General features: G+C 41.0%; 2 protein-coding genes across 2 annotated transcripts; one reads left to right on the top strand and one right to left on the bottom strand.

Annotated features, from left to right (window-relative positions):
• Positions 1–338: 338 nt before the first annotated feature.
• On the bottom strand, positions 339–3,482 carry dctpp1 (dCTP pyrophosphatase 1). The gene has a single exon (XM_089006728.1). The coding sequence runs from the start codon at positions 3,404–3,406 to the stop codon at positions 2,963–2,965; it is 444 nt and encodes a 147-aa protein (XP_088862854.1). The 5' UTR covers positions 3,407–3,482; the 3' UTR covers positions 339–2,962.
• An 82-nt stretch (positions 3,483–3,564) lies between these two features.
• Positions 3,565–14,887, top strand: gatb (glutamyl-tRNA amidotransferase subunit B). Its single transcript, XM_089006727.1, has 13 exons — positions 3,565–3,733; positions 4,654–4,807; positions 4,889–5,002; positions 8,033–8,231; positions 8,294–8,416; positions 8,492–8,605; positions 9,723–9,807; positions 9,925–9,969; positions 10,109–10,301; positions 12,277–12,410; positions 13,874–13,952; positions 14,020–14,157; positions 14,258–14,887. Exons 1-13 carry the CDS (start codon positions 3,588–3,590, stop codon positions 14,390–14,392), a joined length of 1,659 nt encoding a protein of 552 aa, XP_088862853.1. The 5' UTR covers positions 3,565–3,587; the 3' UTR covers positions 14,393–14,887.
• The last annotated feature ends 2,386 nt before the right edge of the window (positions 14,888–17,273 follow it).

Here is a 17,273-nt window from a genome sequence, read left to right as displayed (position 1 = left end):
TATATATATAGTGTATGTATATATATCTTAGTAGTAGTGTTATTGTATTCATGATTATATATTTTTCTAATTTATTTTTTATTCTCTCAATACAAATAAATCTAATGTATATGTTCAGATGTTACAAATATATCAAAATTACACATTTTTTAATTTTTAAATATTAATACAAAAATATATAATCAATATTTAAAGCACAAAATGTCATATATATATATATATATATATATATATATATATATACTGTATATGTTAAAATATTTGCTGGTTCTGTTGTGATTTGCGTTTTTCTCTTTTATTTATTTACTTATTGGTTTTCTCCTCAAGAGTGATGCAAAGTCAGGCTTTGGCTCCACAAATTCCTTGGCTGGCAACAAATGGAGAAGAAGAAAGGAGCAGGAAGTGGCGACCGCTTGATGACCCGGTGAGAACGATAAAAAAGACAACAAAGGAGCAGAAATGCAGAGAGACAAATGGACGCGTGGACAAAGACGCCCAAGGCAGGTTGGCTTCTGCTGCTCACTTGATCACAAAGGCAAAGTTGGGTTGAGTCGCAAGGGCCTCAATCGCTATGCTCGGCTGACTGCTTGTGGATGCAAACACCACGCCCGACGCTTTTCTGGCTGCATTTGAAAGACATTTAAAGGACAACCGACACCATTTTTTTGTTTCCTAACTGACATCAGAAAAACCTTTTATAGCATCTAAAATACCCAAAACACACAGGCTGATATTTTTGGTCAAATGCAAAACACCAATAAAAATGACTTAAAGTGTCTCAAAACTGCCACAAATGAGCTCTGGGGAGATTCAGAAAGTCCCGCCCCGCTTGTTCGTGACGTCATGCCAGGATACTCCTTTACAAACTGCCTTGCTCCAGAATCAAAACAATGGCTTCAGAGAGTTCAGATTCAGAGAAAATGCTTTCTTGTTACTCATCCAGTTATAAATATGATTCAAATAGTTCTGAAGAGGAAAGCATAACTTTTTGCAATCGATTAAAGAAGTCCTTCCGTATCAATTCGATGTACTCCAATGTAGCGTCCCAGAAAATGCACAACATGGCACCCAAGCTCCGTTGGAAATGGGCTGATTTGTCCGCAGTCGCAGTCTCGAAACGCAGTCGTTTCGAGACACGGGTAAGCAGAAACATAAAATATGTTGTAAAAAAATGTTGATAAACATGAAAAGAATGACGCATTTGAAGGACATTATGCAATTGATGGACCCTTATGAGCCTGGATAGCCATTGCAGTGTTAGAACACAAATTGGCCTTCAGATGCAGCCTTTAATGGTGAAGCTCCCCCCCTCCACACACACACACACACACACACACACACACACACACACACACGCTGAATGATGGACAGTAGAATGTCATCTGCTTTGAAATACAGCCTCCATTCAACCATCTGTGGGCGCAGGCGATATGAGTGACACATCCTCTAAAAAATAAGTAAAGTGCTTCTCTAACCCATTTTCTCCACACTTTAAGATTTTTTTTCCTACCAAGCCGCCCGCATCAGGTTGGCAATGAAGGGCGAAAGGGCTCCCCCCTTCGGTGGTCCATGTCTAAATGAAAGCGACCCCCCCCCCCTTCCTCCATAGCAACGATGCTTCCTAGCAACAGTCTCTTTGACAGAGGATAGCCTTGGAGGCCATTCAGAGTGCAGTTGAAGTACAATGCGCTGCGTTCACCACCTCATCGTTTAACAATTCATCCCTCAGAAAATGTCTTTTCATTTATATTTATTTTTGGTGCTGTTTTATTCAGTCAAAATACAAAAAAAAGTAAATGTGGTGGAAATATTTACCCCAAAAGGAGAGAATCTGTGATTTTTTCTTTTTAATTAATATTAACATGTAAAAAATTAAATTGATATTATAACAATTATAACAGATTAAAACTTAATTCCTATCATTCATCTTAATTCATCAAAAATATGTTTGAAGAATTTATCATTTGTAATATCAATGAAAAGGTTTCTTCTGCCGTCATCTGTACTTCTTTGAAGGTGTTGGACGTTTACCAGCAAAAATGTTCGTTCGCTGATGAAGCTTTTTGGACGAAGAGCGAAACGTCCAACACCTTCAAAGAAGTACAGATTACAGCTGAAGAAATCTTTTCATCGATGCACCACTCCTGTATGACTGAGAGCTTACACAGACATTTGTAAGATATACTATATATATTCTAAAAAACATACAGATGTTTAAATGTTTTTGTCCGATATTAAAAAAACCCATAACGTTTATAATTCTTTTCAATTGTATTTATTTTATTAAATGGTGTTTGTTTTTATTTTGCCAAATATATATTTTTAATATTTCAATAAAATCTTTAGAAATATTTATGGTGCGTAAATGTGTATATATTTTTTTCCTAAATACGATTGCGTTTTCCATTCTATTTGCTTTAAGCTAGCGGGGCCATTTTTAAAGCACATTTAATTGGTTTTAAACACAAAACATGGTATTTGATGTTTATTTTGAGTCAGTTTTAACTGGGAGTGACAAACAAAGTGCTTTTCTTGTACGTTATCACGTACACAACCATGGTATTGATCATCTTTTTTCCCCCAAAAAATTAGGTTCATGTGTAAATGAGGTGGAAGAAATCTGAAAACTTTCATGTAATTTTAAGCAAAGATGTTGGGGTGACTGCTGTAATTCAAAGAAGAAAAAAAACGTTTTACTTTGGATGATTGCTTTCACAGAAAAAAGGAAATGTGAAACGAAGAAAAAAAATGAGTGGATGTGAAATGTTTGTAGTTTCACAACATAGTTATATTACATTTGTGTACTATTTCCAAATGGGGTTTAAATGACCCACGGAAATGAAGTTTAAAAAAGCAATAGCGACTGTCCGAAAGTAACTTGGAGCACGGAAATAGTTTTAAGTAGCTGAAAACATGATTGCCACCACCAAAGTCCCACATTGTTTAAAAAATAAAAATAAAATCAGTCCTGATATTCGGTGTACTTCTTAGCCGAGCCGTGCACTATGCTCGCGGGGTACTTGAGTCTGTTCAAGGCCATTTTGCGGAGGACAGCTTGGGGCAGGTCCACGCGGCATTTCTCGGCCAGCTCCACCAGGTAGATGAACACGTCGCTCAGCTCATGGGCCAGCTGCTCCCGCTCCGAGTCGCTCCAGTCGGGCAAGCCGTCGGCCACGTCGCCCTTCCACTGGAAGAGCTCCGAGACCTCGCCTACCTCGCCCACCATGGCCAAGAGGAGGTTGCGGGGCTGGTGGAACTTGTTCCAGTCGCGCTCGTCGGTGAATTCGGCCTGCATGCGACGGATGTCTTCCACGCTCGGCTCCGGGCTGAAGGTGAAGCGGGTCTCCTCACTCGAGGTTCCGTTCACCGGACCATCGTTGCATGTCTTTCCGTTGGTTGCCATCATGTTGAAGCGACGTTGTTTCAAGGTTGAGTTTCTCTTCCAGCGAGTCCCGCCAAACGTCAAACAGGAAATACGTCATTTCCAAGTGCTATGGGATTTGTAGTTTAAAGAAACAACTGGGACCTGTGTCTTCACAGCGCGAAGAACTACATTTCCCATATGTAACCTCGTCTTGTTGCCAAACATGGCAGCCCCCGTTGCTGCGGCAAGAGTTCGCTACAAAATGATGAAACCAACATTATTATTGTGTCCCAATGCGTACTTTACAGTCCGGAGTTTGACCGTCGATTGTCTGAGACATAACGATCGGTTGCAACGCGCGACGAAGAGGTTGGTGAAGACGATAAACGGGAGTATATTTCGCTGCTAACCTGCTAGCTTGTCCGTGCAGACTTGTAGCTACGATGTGTTTTTGTCATTTGTGACACCCAACCTCTCCCTGCCCTACACGGTCGACGAATTAAAATACATCAACGCCTCACAACATGAAAGAAATTGCATTGCCAATTTGTTCATATCTTTTTCTCATAACAATGACATAAGAACTATAATCAGTATCAGACATGCCAAGTATGTAGAACACACAAGGAAATTTGTCTGCGGTAGAACACGCTGCACTAGTATCATCAACAAATTCCAAGGTTGATTTTTTTTAAGCGCTCGAACTATTTCCAATGACCCTATTTCAATTTAGTCTTTGGCAAATATTCGAAATTTCCCATTTAGAAAGTTTTATGTCTTATTTCCTGAACCATTTTTTTCTCACAGTGTTAAAAATTTGGAATGACAACAGACCATATGACTTTTACCGTAGCTTTTTTTGTCATTGCAATATCGCATAACAATTCAACGTAATCCTCCAGGTAATGTGATTGAATGCATACCTGCCAGATTACGGATTCCCATTCCGGATTATGGGTTAATAGTGAAAATTACAGTTTCCAATAAAAACAATAAATCCAAAATCGTCATAATAGTAAGTACTGTACTCAACGTTAATTCAAAACACAAGAACAGGCATACGGCGCAGTGGTTGCTGTTAGCTTCCTTTAAATTAATTGTGCACACGCGTGGTACGGGTCTTTCCTGGACCCCGCGTATTACTCGGCTATTCTGGTTTCAGAAATTTTCAGGGATGTGAATGTTGATTGTATTTATTTTTATAGACGTAACAAACATTGGCCTTTGTTTATATTACATCGTAACTTTATCTGTCATGTCCTATTCTGACTTGATTCTCGATTCGATAGCATTCCCATGCGCCTGGAAGGCGTCGTGGGCTTGGAGATCCACGCCCAGATTCACTCCCACACTAAAATGTTCTCCGGCTCGGCCGTGCGCTTCCTTTCGCCTCCAAACTCCCTCGTCTCTTTCTTCGATGCCTCCTTACCTGGCACGTTACCTGTAAGTACTTGAACCTCCCCAAGCGTCATATCGTCATTATTGCTTCGTTAGGAACCGTCACCGCCATTTGTGCCACACCAGGTCCTGAATAAACGATGTGCGGAGGCAGCCGTCATGACAGCCTTGGCTCTCGACTGTCGCATCAACAGGAAGTCCCTTTTTGACCGCAAGCACTACTTCTACGCTGATCTCCCCGTGAGTGCAAAATTTCACTTCCTTGCTTCATGTTCGGGCTCGTTTCATTTGTTGGGATTATCAAAAAAGTGGGAGTTACTTAGATTTGAACCTAAAAAAATAAATTTAAAAAATGACTGGTTAATTTTCCTTGGTGGCATAAAAAAATGATAACAATAATAATACAGTAATACCTCAGTTTACGAACCCCTTAGGTTACTAACTTTTCGGTTTACGAACGTTACATTGATGAAAATTTTACCTTGGCATATGAACTTTTTCGTACACGGAGCTGCCTCAATGAGTAATGTGTCGTTCGCGAACCAGCCCGTTCTTCTAACAACAAAATGGCAGCCGACTGTTTTTGTCCTCTATTCCCCGCCCCCAGTCTTTGGTTAAAGCCACGTGATTGGTCAAGAACGCTGCTGTGAGCAGGGGTGGTTTGAACATAAAGAGACAGGCAGACGACAGTGAGAGAGTTTTAACTTTGATCGTTCAAAGGCAGAGTGTAGACCGCAAGGTTAAAATATCCCATCAATCAGGCTCCACAAACAACCCGCACAAGCTATCTGTACACTTGATGCAAAAAGCTATCAACCCAGCTAAACAGAACACAATTGATAAGGAACTAGCTACAATTATCACAGAGCACCTACAAGGGATCATTCCTTGTGATCAGATGGTGAAAGAAGAAGGTTACGTTCCTCTTCAAGAGTTTAATGCTGATGAAACCGGCCACTCCATTCCATCAAGCCATCAACGACCATCACAAAGGTAAATAAAACGACTTTGTTATATAGTACAGTTTATTTCTTTCATTATAATACCATAACACATTTATTACAGATAAAATAAGGTATATTTTGTGTAGTTTTAAGGCTTAGAAAATTAGAAAGTAGAAAATGATGTTTTATGGGGACCTGGGAACGGATTATTCTCATTTTAATGCTTTCCTATGGGAAATTAATTTTGGGATACACACTTTTCACCTTACACACTCTGTCTGGGAACCAATAAATTCGTAAGCCAAGGTATCACTGTAAATTGGGGGGAAATAATGTATTTTTTAAATCACATTGTGCAATTATTCCCGTGTTACAGCGGGGGAAAAAAAACATTAAAATCAGACTGATGACTAGCTGCCGTTCTTACTGGTGAAGTTATTCCGTCAGCGAAATCCCACCCCTGCGCTCCATTCCCACCTTGCATGAGTCACCTTATACGATACGGTTACCGTGGCAACGTGGCCAGCTCGAGGAATACGAGAAACAGATGAAATATTGATTATTATCGTGCTTTTCAGGGAGGTGAGGGGGAACCTCGAGAGTGAAAAAGCAACAGCCCAGCTGCTGCATTTTAACAAAGCGGTTCAACCCGGATTGTCATTTTAACAACATTGACTTGCATTTATGATTTCATATTTGCCGTATGAATCCCGCTGAGCGCTTTTGAAGACGCAGTATGTTAAACTGGCGCTCATTATTCTGCCACTTGGCATTCGCCCCTCTGACTTTTGATGGACGCTAAGAGAAGAGCAATAATGGGTGCAGGGGGGCACAGGCGGGGGGCGGGGAATCATTTTTTTGCATCTCTTGTGTGAATTGATTTCACCAACCTTCAAGTTTCAAAAACTGAAGGGCACCAACAGCCGTTTTTAGGTTGATTTGACTGCCCTCTACAAGCAGAAAATGGAAATGCACCCATAATCATCATAATACATTTAATTTATAAGCGCCTTTCAAAACTCTCGAGGACACTTTACATTCCCAGATAAAGTTTTTCTGAATACAGTCAAACCTGTTTTGTTTTTTTAACCATAACCAGAAACCTGTTTGAATTGAGTTGGTCAAAAACCGAAACATTATCATCAATGTAACATTTTTTTTTTAAATCGTCATTGAACAATACAAACACGACTGCTCACAATGGAACGCTACACGAAGATAATGCATCGGTCACAATAAGACGTGACACCAGGAAGTGACGTACACTGATTCCTCAGCTTCCGAACTTAATTGGTTCCCAGAAAGTGTGTAAAGTTCGTCTTCCAAACATTTATTTCCCATAATAAACCATTAAAATGAGAATAATCCGTTTCCAGGTACCCATAAAACATAATTTTCTACTAAATAAGCCTTAAAACTACACAAAATATACCTTGTTTTATGTATAATAAATGTGCTATTGTATTGTAATTAAAGAAATAAACTACTGTATAATAAAGTTTTATTTACCTTTGTGATGGTCGTTGATGTAGTAACCTCTTGATGATATCCGAGTGTAAGTTGCCTCGGCGATAATACCCTCACTTACACTGTCCCCTGCGAGCTGCATTTCGTTCACCCAACTCAACAGAAGTTTTTCTTTTGTGTCCCCGTTGGCTTAACACTAGCCTGTGGTGGGGTCTTTTTCGGTCCCATAATAGCAAAAGTACTCCACTCGATTACAAACCACGTCTGCACTCAAAGAAAAGAGGTGACGAAAACTAGTCCGCCAGTGTGGTTTGGTTTTGTCCGCCGAAATGTAGTTCGTATGCCAAGATTATATACTCGCGAATTTAATGTTCGTAAGGCGAAGAGTTCGTGAGCTCAAGCGTTCGTAAACTGAGGTATCGCTGTACAAGGAAGCGGAGAGGTGTCCAGTGGTGCGTTCAGGTGCGCTCAGTTTGCTCGAGAACCCATTTTCGTTTGTAAACACAGGCTAAAAAAATATTTTTTTGGGTTGAAAAACCAAATTGGTCAAGAACCGAGACGTTTCTTTGACTGTATGATGATTATGATTTTGGTGGTTTTTTTGTTTTATAATAAGATGAAATATTAAAAAAAGGGTCAATATTTTTGAAATGTCGATCATTTTATGAGAGAATTTTGAGATTGTAAATTTTGTAACGTGACCCCACCTCGGATAAGCGGGAGAACATGGATGGACGGATTATTATTTCTAATATCTTCTTTTCCTTTCATCTTTTCCCTTCAAGGTGTCACCACAGCAAATCAGTGTCCTCCATCTTTAGAGGTTCTAATAGGTAATAATATTCTGATTTCATGTCAGGCGGGCTACCAGATCACGCAGCAGCGCCAACCGGTGGCCGTGGACGGCGTGCTGAACTACACCGTCCTGGGGGGCCAGAAAGGCGACCGCGTGCTTGGAAGGAACGTCCGCGTCAAGCAGATCCAGCTGGAGCAGGACAGCGGCAAGAGCCTGCACGACGACGCCCGCGGACAGACGCTCGTCGACCTCAACCGGGCCGGTGAGAGACCCCCTTCGCCCACCCCAAAATGGCGCATTGAAGCCCGCCCGTGTCTCGCTCAGGGGTGGGCCTCATGGAGCTGGTGATGGAGCCCGACATGACGTGCGGCGAGGAGGCGGCGGCGGCCGTCCGCGAGCTGCAACTCATCCTGCAGGCACTCGGTACTTGTCAAGGAAACATGTCGGGTAGGAGGCCCGTTCGACCGCAAACGCGAGAAGCGACACGTGACAAAATGACAACAACAACAAAAATCCCCGCAGAGGGTCAGTTGAGGGTGGACGCCAACGTGTCGGTGCGCCGACCCGGCGAAGCGCTCGGCGTCAGGACGGAGGTGAAGAACATCAACAGCATCCGATACCTGGCCAGGGCCATCGGTAAGCGCGGCGCATGGCTGCCCGTCCATTCCCAAAATGGCCGCTGGGCGTATGTCACCAAGATGCCCGTCGGCAGTTTGACCTCGAGTAAAATGGCGGCGTGTAAAATGTCCTAAAATGTTTTTTTCATTAAATAATTACTTATTTGATTTATTTTTTATGATTTCCGTGGGCACTTTGACGTCAAAGTCCAAAAAAAGGAAGGGTATTCTTTTTTTTTTCCTGTTCACACGCTGTGTATAAAATGGCATCCCAAAAATGAATGAATGTTCTTTTTTTTCTTATTTTTTTTACGTAAATGTCCAAAAAATGGGTGGGTTTTATTTATTTATTCATTTAGTTAGTTAGTTAGTTAGGTAGTTAGTTGGTTGGTTACTTATAAAATGTCCCGATAAATGGATTGATGTTCTTTCTTTCTTTATTTTTTTTTGACGACAAAGTCCGAAAAATGGATGGATTTTATTTAATTGTATGTATGTATGTATGTATGTATGCATGCATGCATGCATGTATGTATGTATGTATGTATGTATGTATGTATGTATTTATTTATTTATTTATTTATTTACCCCCGTGGCCACTTTGACGTCAATTTCTGCCGTCATATAAAATGTCGTCCCAAAAAATGGATGGATATTATTTCTTTTTTTTTGTTCACATCAATGTCCAAAAAAGGATGGATGTTTTTTTATTTATTTATTTTTTTTTACCCCCGTTGGCACTTTGATGTCAATTTCTGCCGTCATATAAAATGTCGTCCCCAAAAATAGATGCCTATTTTTTTTTTCTTGTGCGCACTTTGACGTCAACCTCCAAAAAACAATGGATGTTTTTTTTTTTTTTTTTTTTACGTTAGTGTCCCAAAAAATATGTCGATGTTCTTTAGTTTTTCCCGCGTGGACACTTGGACATCACATTCTAAAATGTCGAAATAAAATGGATGGATCTTTTTTTCCATGGCCACTTTTTCCTTCGCAATCTAAAATGTTCCCAAAAAAACAGAATGAATCTTTTTTTTTTCCCTCGTGTACACTACGACATCAATATCCTCCTCCATATAAAATGTGGTCCAAAAAAAACGCATGAATGTTCTTTTTTTTTCCTTTTCCATGGCCAGACTACGAGATCCAGAGACAGATGGACATCGTGCGCGGAGGAGGCAGCGTCCACAACGAGACGCGGTCTTACGATTCCAAATCTGGGTACTTCCCGATTCGTCTTACCCGCCATGATGAACGGGAGTCGCTTTCACCAAAGCTTTCATCATCTTCGCCAATGACTGCTGCTGCATTTTATTGGTGCATGTTGTGATTTTGTAGGACCACCGTGCCCATGAGGGACAAAGAGGGTCTCCAAGACTACAGGTGAGTAAGGACACTCTGTCCAAAATTGGACCCGAACAGACAAAATGAGATAAAAAAAAACAGTCAGGAGGCAATTTTTAGAATTCTAATAAGATGTTTAGCTAGCAATCGCTATCCACGCCCTTTGACCCCCCTCTAGGTTCATGCCCGAGCCCAACCTCCCGCCTCTGATGGTGTACGAAGACCCGTCCTCGGTCCCGGCGGGCGCCGACGTCCGGCAAGCGGTGGTGGTGCAGACTTTGAGGTCCAAACTTCCCGAGCTACCCGCCGTGACCAGAGTCAGGCTGGTGGAGACGTACAGCATCCTGCCCGAGCACGCTTTCACCCTCCTGGTCGGTATCTTACAAAAATTCGCTGCCGTTTGGCTGCAGTGGCGGTCCTATGGACCCCTCTGCTTGAGCCACAGCGTACGGAATAGTGAAAGCAACTTTAAAGGACAACCGACGTCTCCGGACAAGTTGTGTCCATAATTTGTAAAATGGCTTCAAATGACTTCTACTGAGCGTATTTTACAAAGATTCCACCTCATATAGCTATATTTTACGTTTTAAGAAGCGCGCTGAATATTCACGAAGTCTTGTTTTTGAGTTGCTGACGAGTCCGTACGTGACGTCATGTCAGGAACGCCCCTGCCCGAAAAAAAGGACACATTGTAGCAGTCCTTCCATCACGTCAATGCATTTTGCTGTGCTTGTTTGGTCTGAAAACGTCATGTTGCACCAAAAGCCGCCAGAAGAGGGCGACCAAGCTCCATATAAGGAATTTATTAGCCTGTGGAAACGGGCTGATTAATTCCTCACGGGAGCTCGGTGGCCATTTTCTGTCTCTTTTTGGGTGAGAGATTTTCCCCCAATGTTGCCTCAAAATGGCCCGGAATAAATTCTTTAATCGATTGCAAACATGTATGCTTTCCTCTTCAGAACTATTTGAATCATATTTATAACTGGATGTGTAACAAGAAAGCATATTCTCCAAATCTGAAGCCATTGTTTTGATTCTCGAGCAATTTAAGACGTCTTGGCGTGACGTCACGAACTGGGGGCGGGACTTTCTGAAAATGCCCAATTCGCAGCTCAATTTTTTGCAGATTTTGGACACTTTAAGTCATTTTTATTGGTGTTTTGCATTTGACTAAATATATCATACTGCGTGTTTTGGGTATTTTAGATGCTATAAAACGTGTTTCTGGTGTCAATTAAAAATCAAAAAAGTGACGTCGGTTGTCCTTTAAAATTAAAAGGTTCTTAACTCATTCACTGCCATTCCAAAATGTATTCAGGAATTGATAAGCATGACTTGAAGCGCCATTCCCGAACTTGGGCGCCGATCCAGCGCTGATCATACCTCTGGTCATGTTTTTCCTTTCCACGAGGGGGCAGCATTTCCCTATTCTCTTTGTTGGCGCTTTACAGCGTCATCTGTTGCGAAAGCGCTCGATAAATGAACATGTATGGATTGTATTTTGTACATCTGCCCCCGTTTCAAGCTCAGATAACTCCAGACCACTATCATTTAGGTATTAACTATTTTTTCCTGATGAAAGAAGAGAGCCTAAAGTTTCTTACGCTGAATTGAATGTTCATGTAGTCCTAAAAGTCACTATTGCGTGAATGTTTTTTTTTGTTTGTTTATTTCTTTGTGGATTCTTATTTATTATTTTGTGTATTTTAATTTAACTAATTGCTTATTCCCACTCTTGGCGTTGCATCAGCAAAGGTAAGTTTTACTTTAGGTTACTTCCGTGTTGGGCGAACGCTGGCGCGTGTGGCTGCCGCTGCTCACCCACAGAAAAAAATATCCTGACTGTAAAGTGTCCTTGAGAGTTTTGAAAGGCACGTATAAATGATTTTTATAATAATAATAATAACAATTATTATTATTATTATTATGCTGTGGATCCTGCAATTCAAGTCACAATGACAAAAACCCTGGAAGTGGACTGGACACACATTTGCACATAATCTGGCAGTGAATGAGTTAAAAGACTAAACTCAAAACTTATATTGATAAAATGGTAAAAAATAAATTTTGTGATGTTTTTTTTTTATTACTTTGGACCATTTGGGTGCAATAAGGTGAAAAAAATCTCTTCACCTCACTTATTGTTGCACATCGTCTGGCAGTGAATGAGTTAAAGTTGCCAGTTTATCCAAACTGACAGCAAATGATCGTTTGTATTTTGCCACTATGTTGTTGTTAGCATGACATGCTCCCAAATATTTCAACTCAACCTGACCTTTGGACCCCCCCCCCCCCCCCCAAAAAAAAAAAAAATCACGCAACACAGGCGTCGATTGTGTGTTTCAGAACGAGGACGGCCTGGTGGAATATTTTGAGCGTGTGCTAAAAGCCACCAGCCACGAGCCGAGGAAGGTGATTGGCTGGGTGACCAACGAGCTGCTGGCCCTCCTCAAAACGCAAGACTTGAACGTCAACCAAAGGTGATGCCAACGCACATAGGAAAGTACAGTGTTACCTTGGCTGACGAACTTAATTGGTTCCCAGACAGTGTGTAAAGCGAAAAGTGTGTATCCCAAAAAATAATTTCCCATAGGAAACCTTTAAAATGAGAATAATCCGTTCCCAGATCCCCATAAAACCTAAATTTCTACTTTCTAATTTTCTAAGCTACACAAAATATATCTTGTATTATGTACGTCTGTGTAAGCTCTCAGTCGTACAGGAGTGGTCCATCGATGAGAAGGTTTCTTCAGCCGTCATCTGTACAAAAGTGAAGGTTTCGGACGTTTCGCCTCCTATCCAAGAGGCTTCGTCAGCGAACTAAAGTCTGACTGGTCGTATCGGCCCCATTTATATATCCCTAATGTCCAGACATGGTGGCGCCGGACACAGCTATGATAGGTCCCTACTCTCAGGTTGGGGGGGGGCGGGGGACCCCTCCCTGTGGCCCCACTGATTGTTCCTACATTCCTGACTAACGACTGGCCTATTACCCCCACTGCCCCCGGTATCACCTCATCAGCATAACGACCCTCATCAGCATTGCGAAAGTTGCCTAACCTGTTTTGCCTAAGTGTGTATTATGTATAATAAATTTGCTATGGTATTATAATTAAAGAAATAAACTGCACTGTACAATAAAGTCGTTTTATTGACCTTTGTGATGGTCTTTGATGGCTTGATGGAATGGAGTGGCCGCTTTCATCATCATTAAACACTTGATGAGGAACATAGGCTTCTTCTTTCACCATTTTGAGGAATGATCCCTTGGAGGTGATTTCTCTGCGATAATTTTACCTTTTTCCTCATCAATTGTGTTCTGTTTAGCTGGGTTGATAGCTTTTTGCATCAAGTGTACAGATTGCTTGTGCGGGTTATTTGTGGAGCCTGATTGATGGGATATTTTAACCTTCCAGTCTACACTTTGCTTTTGAACTATCAAAGTTGAAACAAGTCCAAATGTAACTTTTCTATCCATTTTCTCACCATTTCACTTTTGTTTTTTTTTTGTTTCAAGCTCTGTCGTCTCCCTTTCGTGTGTGTGTGTGTGTGTTTTCTCACTCCCGTTCTTTCGTCTGCCTGTCTCTTTAATGTTACCCCCCCCATGCCCGTTCTTGACCAATCACGTGGGGTTAACCGAAGACTGGGGGCGGGGAATAGAGGACAAAAAAAGTCTGCTCCCATTTCCGGCTCCTTGTTAGGTACCGGCTCTCTTCGTTCACTTCTGAGATCCGGCTATAAGAACCAGCTCGGGGAATAGAAGACAAAACAGTCAGCCACCATTTTCTTGTTAGGAGAACAGACCCGTTCACGAACGACACATTGTGGCAGCTCCGTTTGTATCCCAAAAAATAGTTCGTATCCTATGGTAAAATTGTCATAAATGTAACGTTCGTAAACCGAGGTATCACTATAATTGGAAATTGGATTGCTGTAATTTCAGTCCCGTGTTGCCGTCCTCCATGGCCGAGCTGCTGGAGCTCTTGGAAGCGGGGAGCATCTCTTCCTCGGTGGCCAAGCGGGTCGGTACACACTCACGCACACCCGCATACACAATAAACCATGGTTGATTTTCCACGGGTGCACCAGGTGTTCCAAGAGATGTGGAGGCATTCGGGTGCCAAGACGGCGGCTGAGATCGTCAGCGAACAGGACTTGGGTCTTATGAGTGACGCGGAGAAGCTGCACCATGTCTGCGCCAAGGTTTTGGACTCGCATCAGGACGAGGTTGAGGACCCGCCGACGCATCCAGTCAACTTTTTTTACGGGCTTTCAAAGTGCGAAACATCCCCCCCGCCCCCACACACACACGCGTGTTATGTTTTAGGTGCGGGCCTTCCGAGCAGGCAACCAAAAAGTTCTGAATAAGCTGATCGGTTCGGTTCAAAAGGAGACCAAAGGCCGGGCCGACCCGAAGGTGGTGCGGAAAATTCTGCTGGATGAGATTTCGGACAGTGAATGAGGCGATGAGGTGACGTCAATGACCAGCAGGAAGCCCCCCCACCGCCACCCTCTCCTGCTGTTAATTTCCTGTAAATAAGAATGATTATTTCTAACAATAAAGACTTGCTTTGACAAAATGTATCACCCGCTTCAGGTCCTCGGAATGGTTGAGTATCGAACCACCAAAAAAATCGATAAAAATTGACTTCTGGAGTTTTGTTGTCTGGATTACTCAAGTTGTACATGGTCGCCAATGCATCTTCGCGATAGGAGGGTGCCCCCTTGTGGACCAACTGAACTGCTGCGGTGGGTGCTCCATGAAATAGTTTTGTTTTTGCCCATACTTTAATCAACTGCTATATCCATGTTGTTTAATTTCTTAAAGCCTTTCAAATATTGTTAAATATAGTTTGGCGTTTTTTATTTATATATTTATTTGTTTGTGTATTTATCTAATACAATACATATTGATTTATAAAGCACTTTAACAACAACTGAAGCTGGAACAAAGAGCTAACTTGGACAACTATCATGTACAGGCAATAAAGCAGTGACAGAGATAGTACAAAGTACCAGGGGGTAAAAATAAGATCAGGTCTGAATCAATGCTGAGTCAAATGTCAAAGAGTACTTTACTATACATGATAAATTTTTTTCAGGCTAAAAATGCCTTATGCCACATGGTTATTTTTTTCAGATTAGAATGTCTACATGGTCGTTTTTTTTCGGGCTAAAACGCCTTACTACACATGGTTGTGTTTTTTTATTTTACGGCTAAAAAAACCTTACTAACCAGGGTTGTTTTTTTTCAACTAAAAACGGCTTACAATATATACATGGTCATTTTTTTTACGGCTAAAAATACCTTACTATACATGGTCGTTTTTTTACAGGCTAAAAATACCTTACTATACATGGTTGTTTTTTTCCATCAAAAATGCCTTACTACATGTTCGTTATTTCATGTAAAAATGCATTACTATCCATGGTCGTTTTTTTTTTTGAGGGGGGGGGGGGATTAAAACACCTTACTATACATGATGTTTTCGGTTGTTGTTTTTTTCGGGTCAAAAACACCTTACTATACATGGTCGTTTTTTACAGGCTAAAACGCCTTATCATACATGGTCGTTTATTTTACCTAAAAACGCCTTACTATAACATGGTCATGTTTTTTTTTCGGGCTAAAAATGCCTTACTTTACATGGTGGTGGTTTTCGGGTGAAAACACCTTACTATATACATGGTCGTTTTATTTCAGGCCAAAAAATGCCTTGCTGTACATGGTCGTTTTTTTTCACCTAAAAACACCTTACTATAGTATACATGGTCGGGGTTTTTTTTTGCGCTAAAAACGCCTTACTATACATGGTCGTTTTTTACAGGCTAAAAACGCCTTATTATACATGGTCGTTTATTTCACCTAAAAACGCCTTACTATAACATGGCCGTTTTTTTTCTTCGGGCTAAAAATGCCTTACTTTACATGGTGGTGGTTTTCGGGTGAAAACACCTTACTATATACATGGTCGTTTTATTTCAGGCCAAAAAATGCCTTGCTGTACATGGTCGTTTTTTTTCACCTAAAAACACCTTACTATAGTATACATGGTCGGGGTTTTTTTTGCGCTAAAAACGGCTTACTATAACATGGCGGTTTTTTTTCTTCGGGCTAAAAATGCCTTACTTTACATGGTGGTGGTTTTCGGGTGAAAACACCTTACTATATACATGGTCGTTTTATTTCAGGCCAAAAAATGCCTTGCTGTACATGGTCGTTTTTTTTCACCTAAAAACACCTTACTATAGTATACATGGTCGGGGGGTTTTTTGCGCTAAAAACGCCTTATATACATGGTCGTTTTTTACAGGCTAAAAACACCTTACTATACATGGTCGGGGTTTTTTTTGCGCTAAAAACACCTTACTATACATGGTCGTTATTTTTGGGTCAAAAACGCCTTACTATACATGGTCGTTTTTTTCTCTCTATAAACGCCTTACTATACATGGTTGTTTTTTTCCACCTAAAAACACCTTACTATACATGGTCGGGGTTTTATTTGCGCTAAAAACACCTTACTATACATGGTCGTTTTTTACATGCTAAAAACGCCTTATTATACATGGTCGTTTATTTCACCTAAAAATGCCTTACTATAACATGGCCGTTTTTTTTCTTCGGGCTAATAATGCCTTACTTTACATGGTGGTGGTTTTCGGGTGAAAACACCTTACTATATACATGGTCGTTTTATTTCAGGCCAAACAATGCCTTGCTCTACATGGTCGGTTTTTTTCCACCTAAAAACACCTTACTATACATGGTCGGGTGTTTTTTTTGCGCTAAAAACGCCTTACTATACATGGTAGTTTTTTACAGGCTAAAAATGCCTAACAATGCGGGATGAAAAGGTTTCTTCAACCGTCATCTGTACTTCTTTGAACGTGTCGGACGTTTCGATGGACCACTCCTGTACGACTGAGAGCTTACACAGACAGATGTATTACTTTACATGGTCCTTTTTTCAGGCTAAAAATACCTTACTATACATTGTTTTTTTTCAGGTAAAAATGGCTTAATGTACATGTTTTTTTTTTCGGGTCAAAAACGCCTTAGTATACATGGTCGTATTTTTTGGTCTAAAAACACCTTACTAAAAACGCCTTACTTTACATGGTCCTTTTTTCGGGCTAAAAACACCTTACTATGGTCGGTTTTTTTTCAGGTAAAAATGCGTTAATATACATTTTCTTCCAGGTCAAAAACGCCTTAGGTTGTTCGCTAAAAAACGCCTTAGGTTGTTCGCTAAAAACGCCTTAGTATACATGGTTGTTGTTTTTTTCGGGCTAAAAACGCCTTGCTTTACATGGTCATTTCTTCAGGTTAAAAACACCTT

This window comes from Hippocampus bargibanti, linkage group LG10, assembly GCF_051943395.1.
Source record: "Hippocampus bargibanti isolate YZ-2025 linkage group LG10, ASM5194339v1, whole genome shotgun sequence".
NCBI classification, from domain to species: domain Eukaryota; kingdom Metazoa; phylum Chordata; class Actinopteri; order Syngnathiformes; family Syngnathidae; genus Hippocampus; species Hippocampus bargibanti.
This window is presented reverse-complemented; position numbering and strand designations above follow the sequence as displayed.

Bases quoted from the DNA above. Each gene is read 5' to 3' on its own strand.
- dctpp1 (XM_089006728.1), bottom strand. From the start codon at position 3,406: ATGATGGCAACCAACGGAAAGACATGCAACGATGGTCCGGTGAACGGA.
- gatb (XM_089006727.1), top strand. From the start codon at position 3,588: ATGGCAGCCCCCGTTGCTGCGGCAAGAGTTCGCTACAAAATGATGAAA. The intron at 3,734-4,653 runs GTTGGTGAAGAC...TCGATTCGATAG, and splicing joins TTGCAACGCGCGACGAAGAG to CATTCCCATGCGCCTGGAAG. The intron at 5,003-8,032 runs GTGAGTGCAAAA...ATTTCATGTCAG, and splicing joins ACTTCTACGCTGATCTCCCC to GCGGGCTACCAGATCACGCA.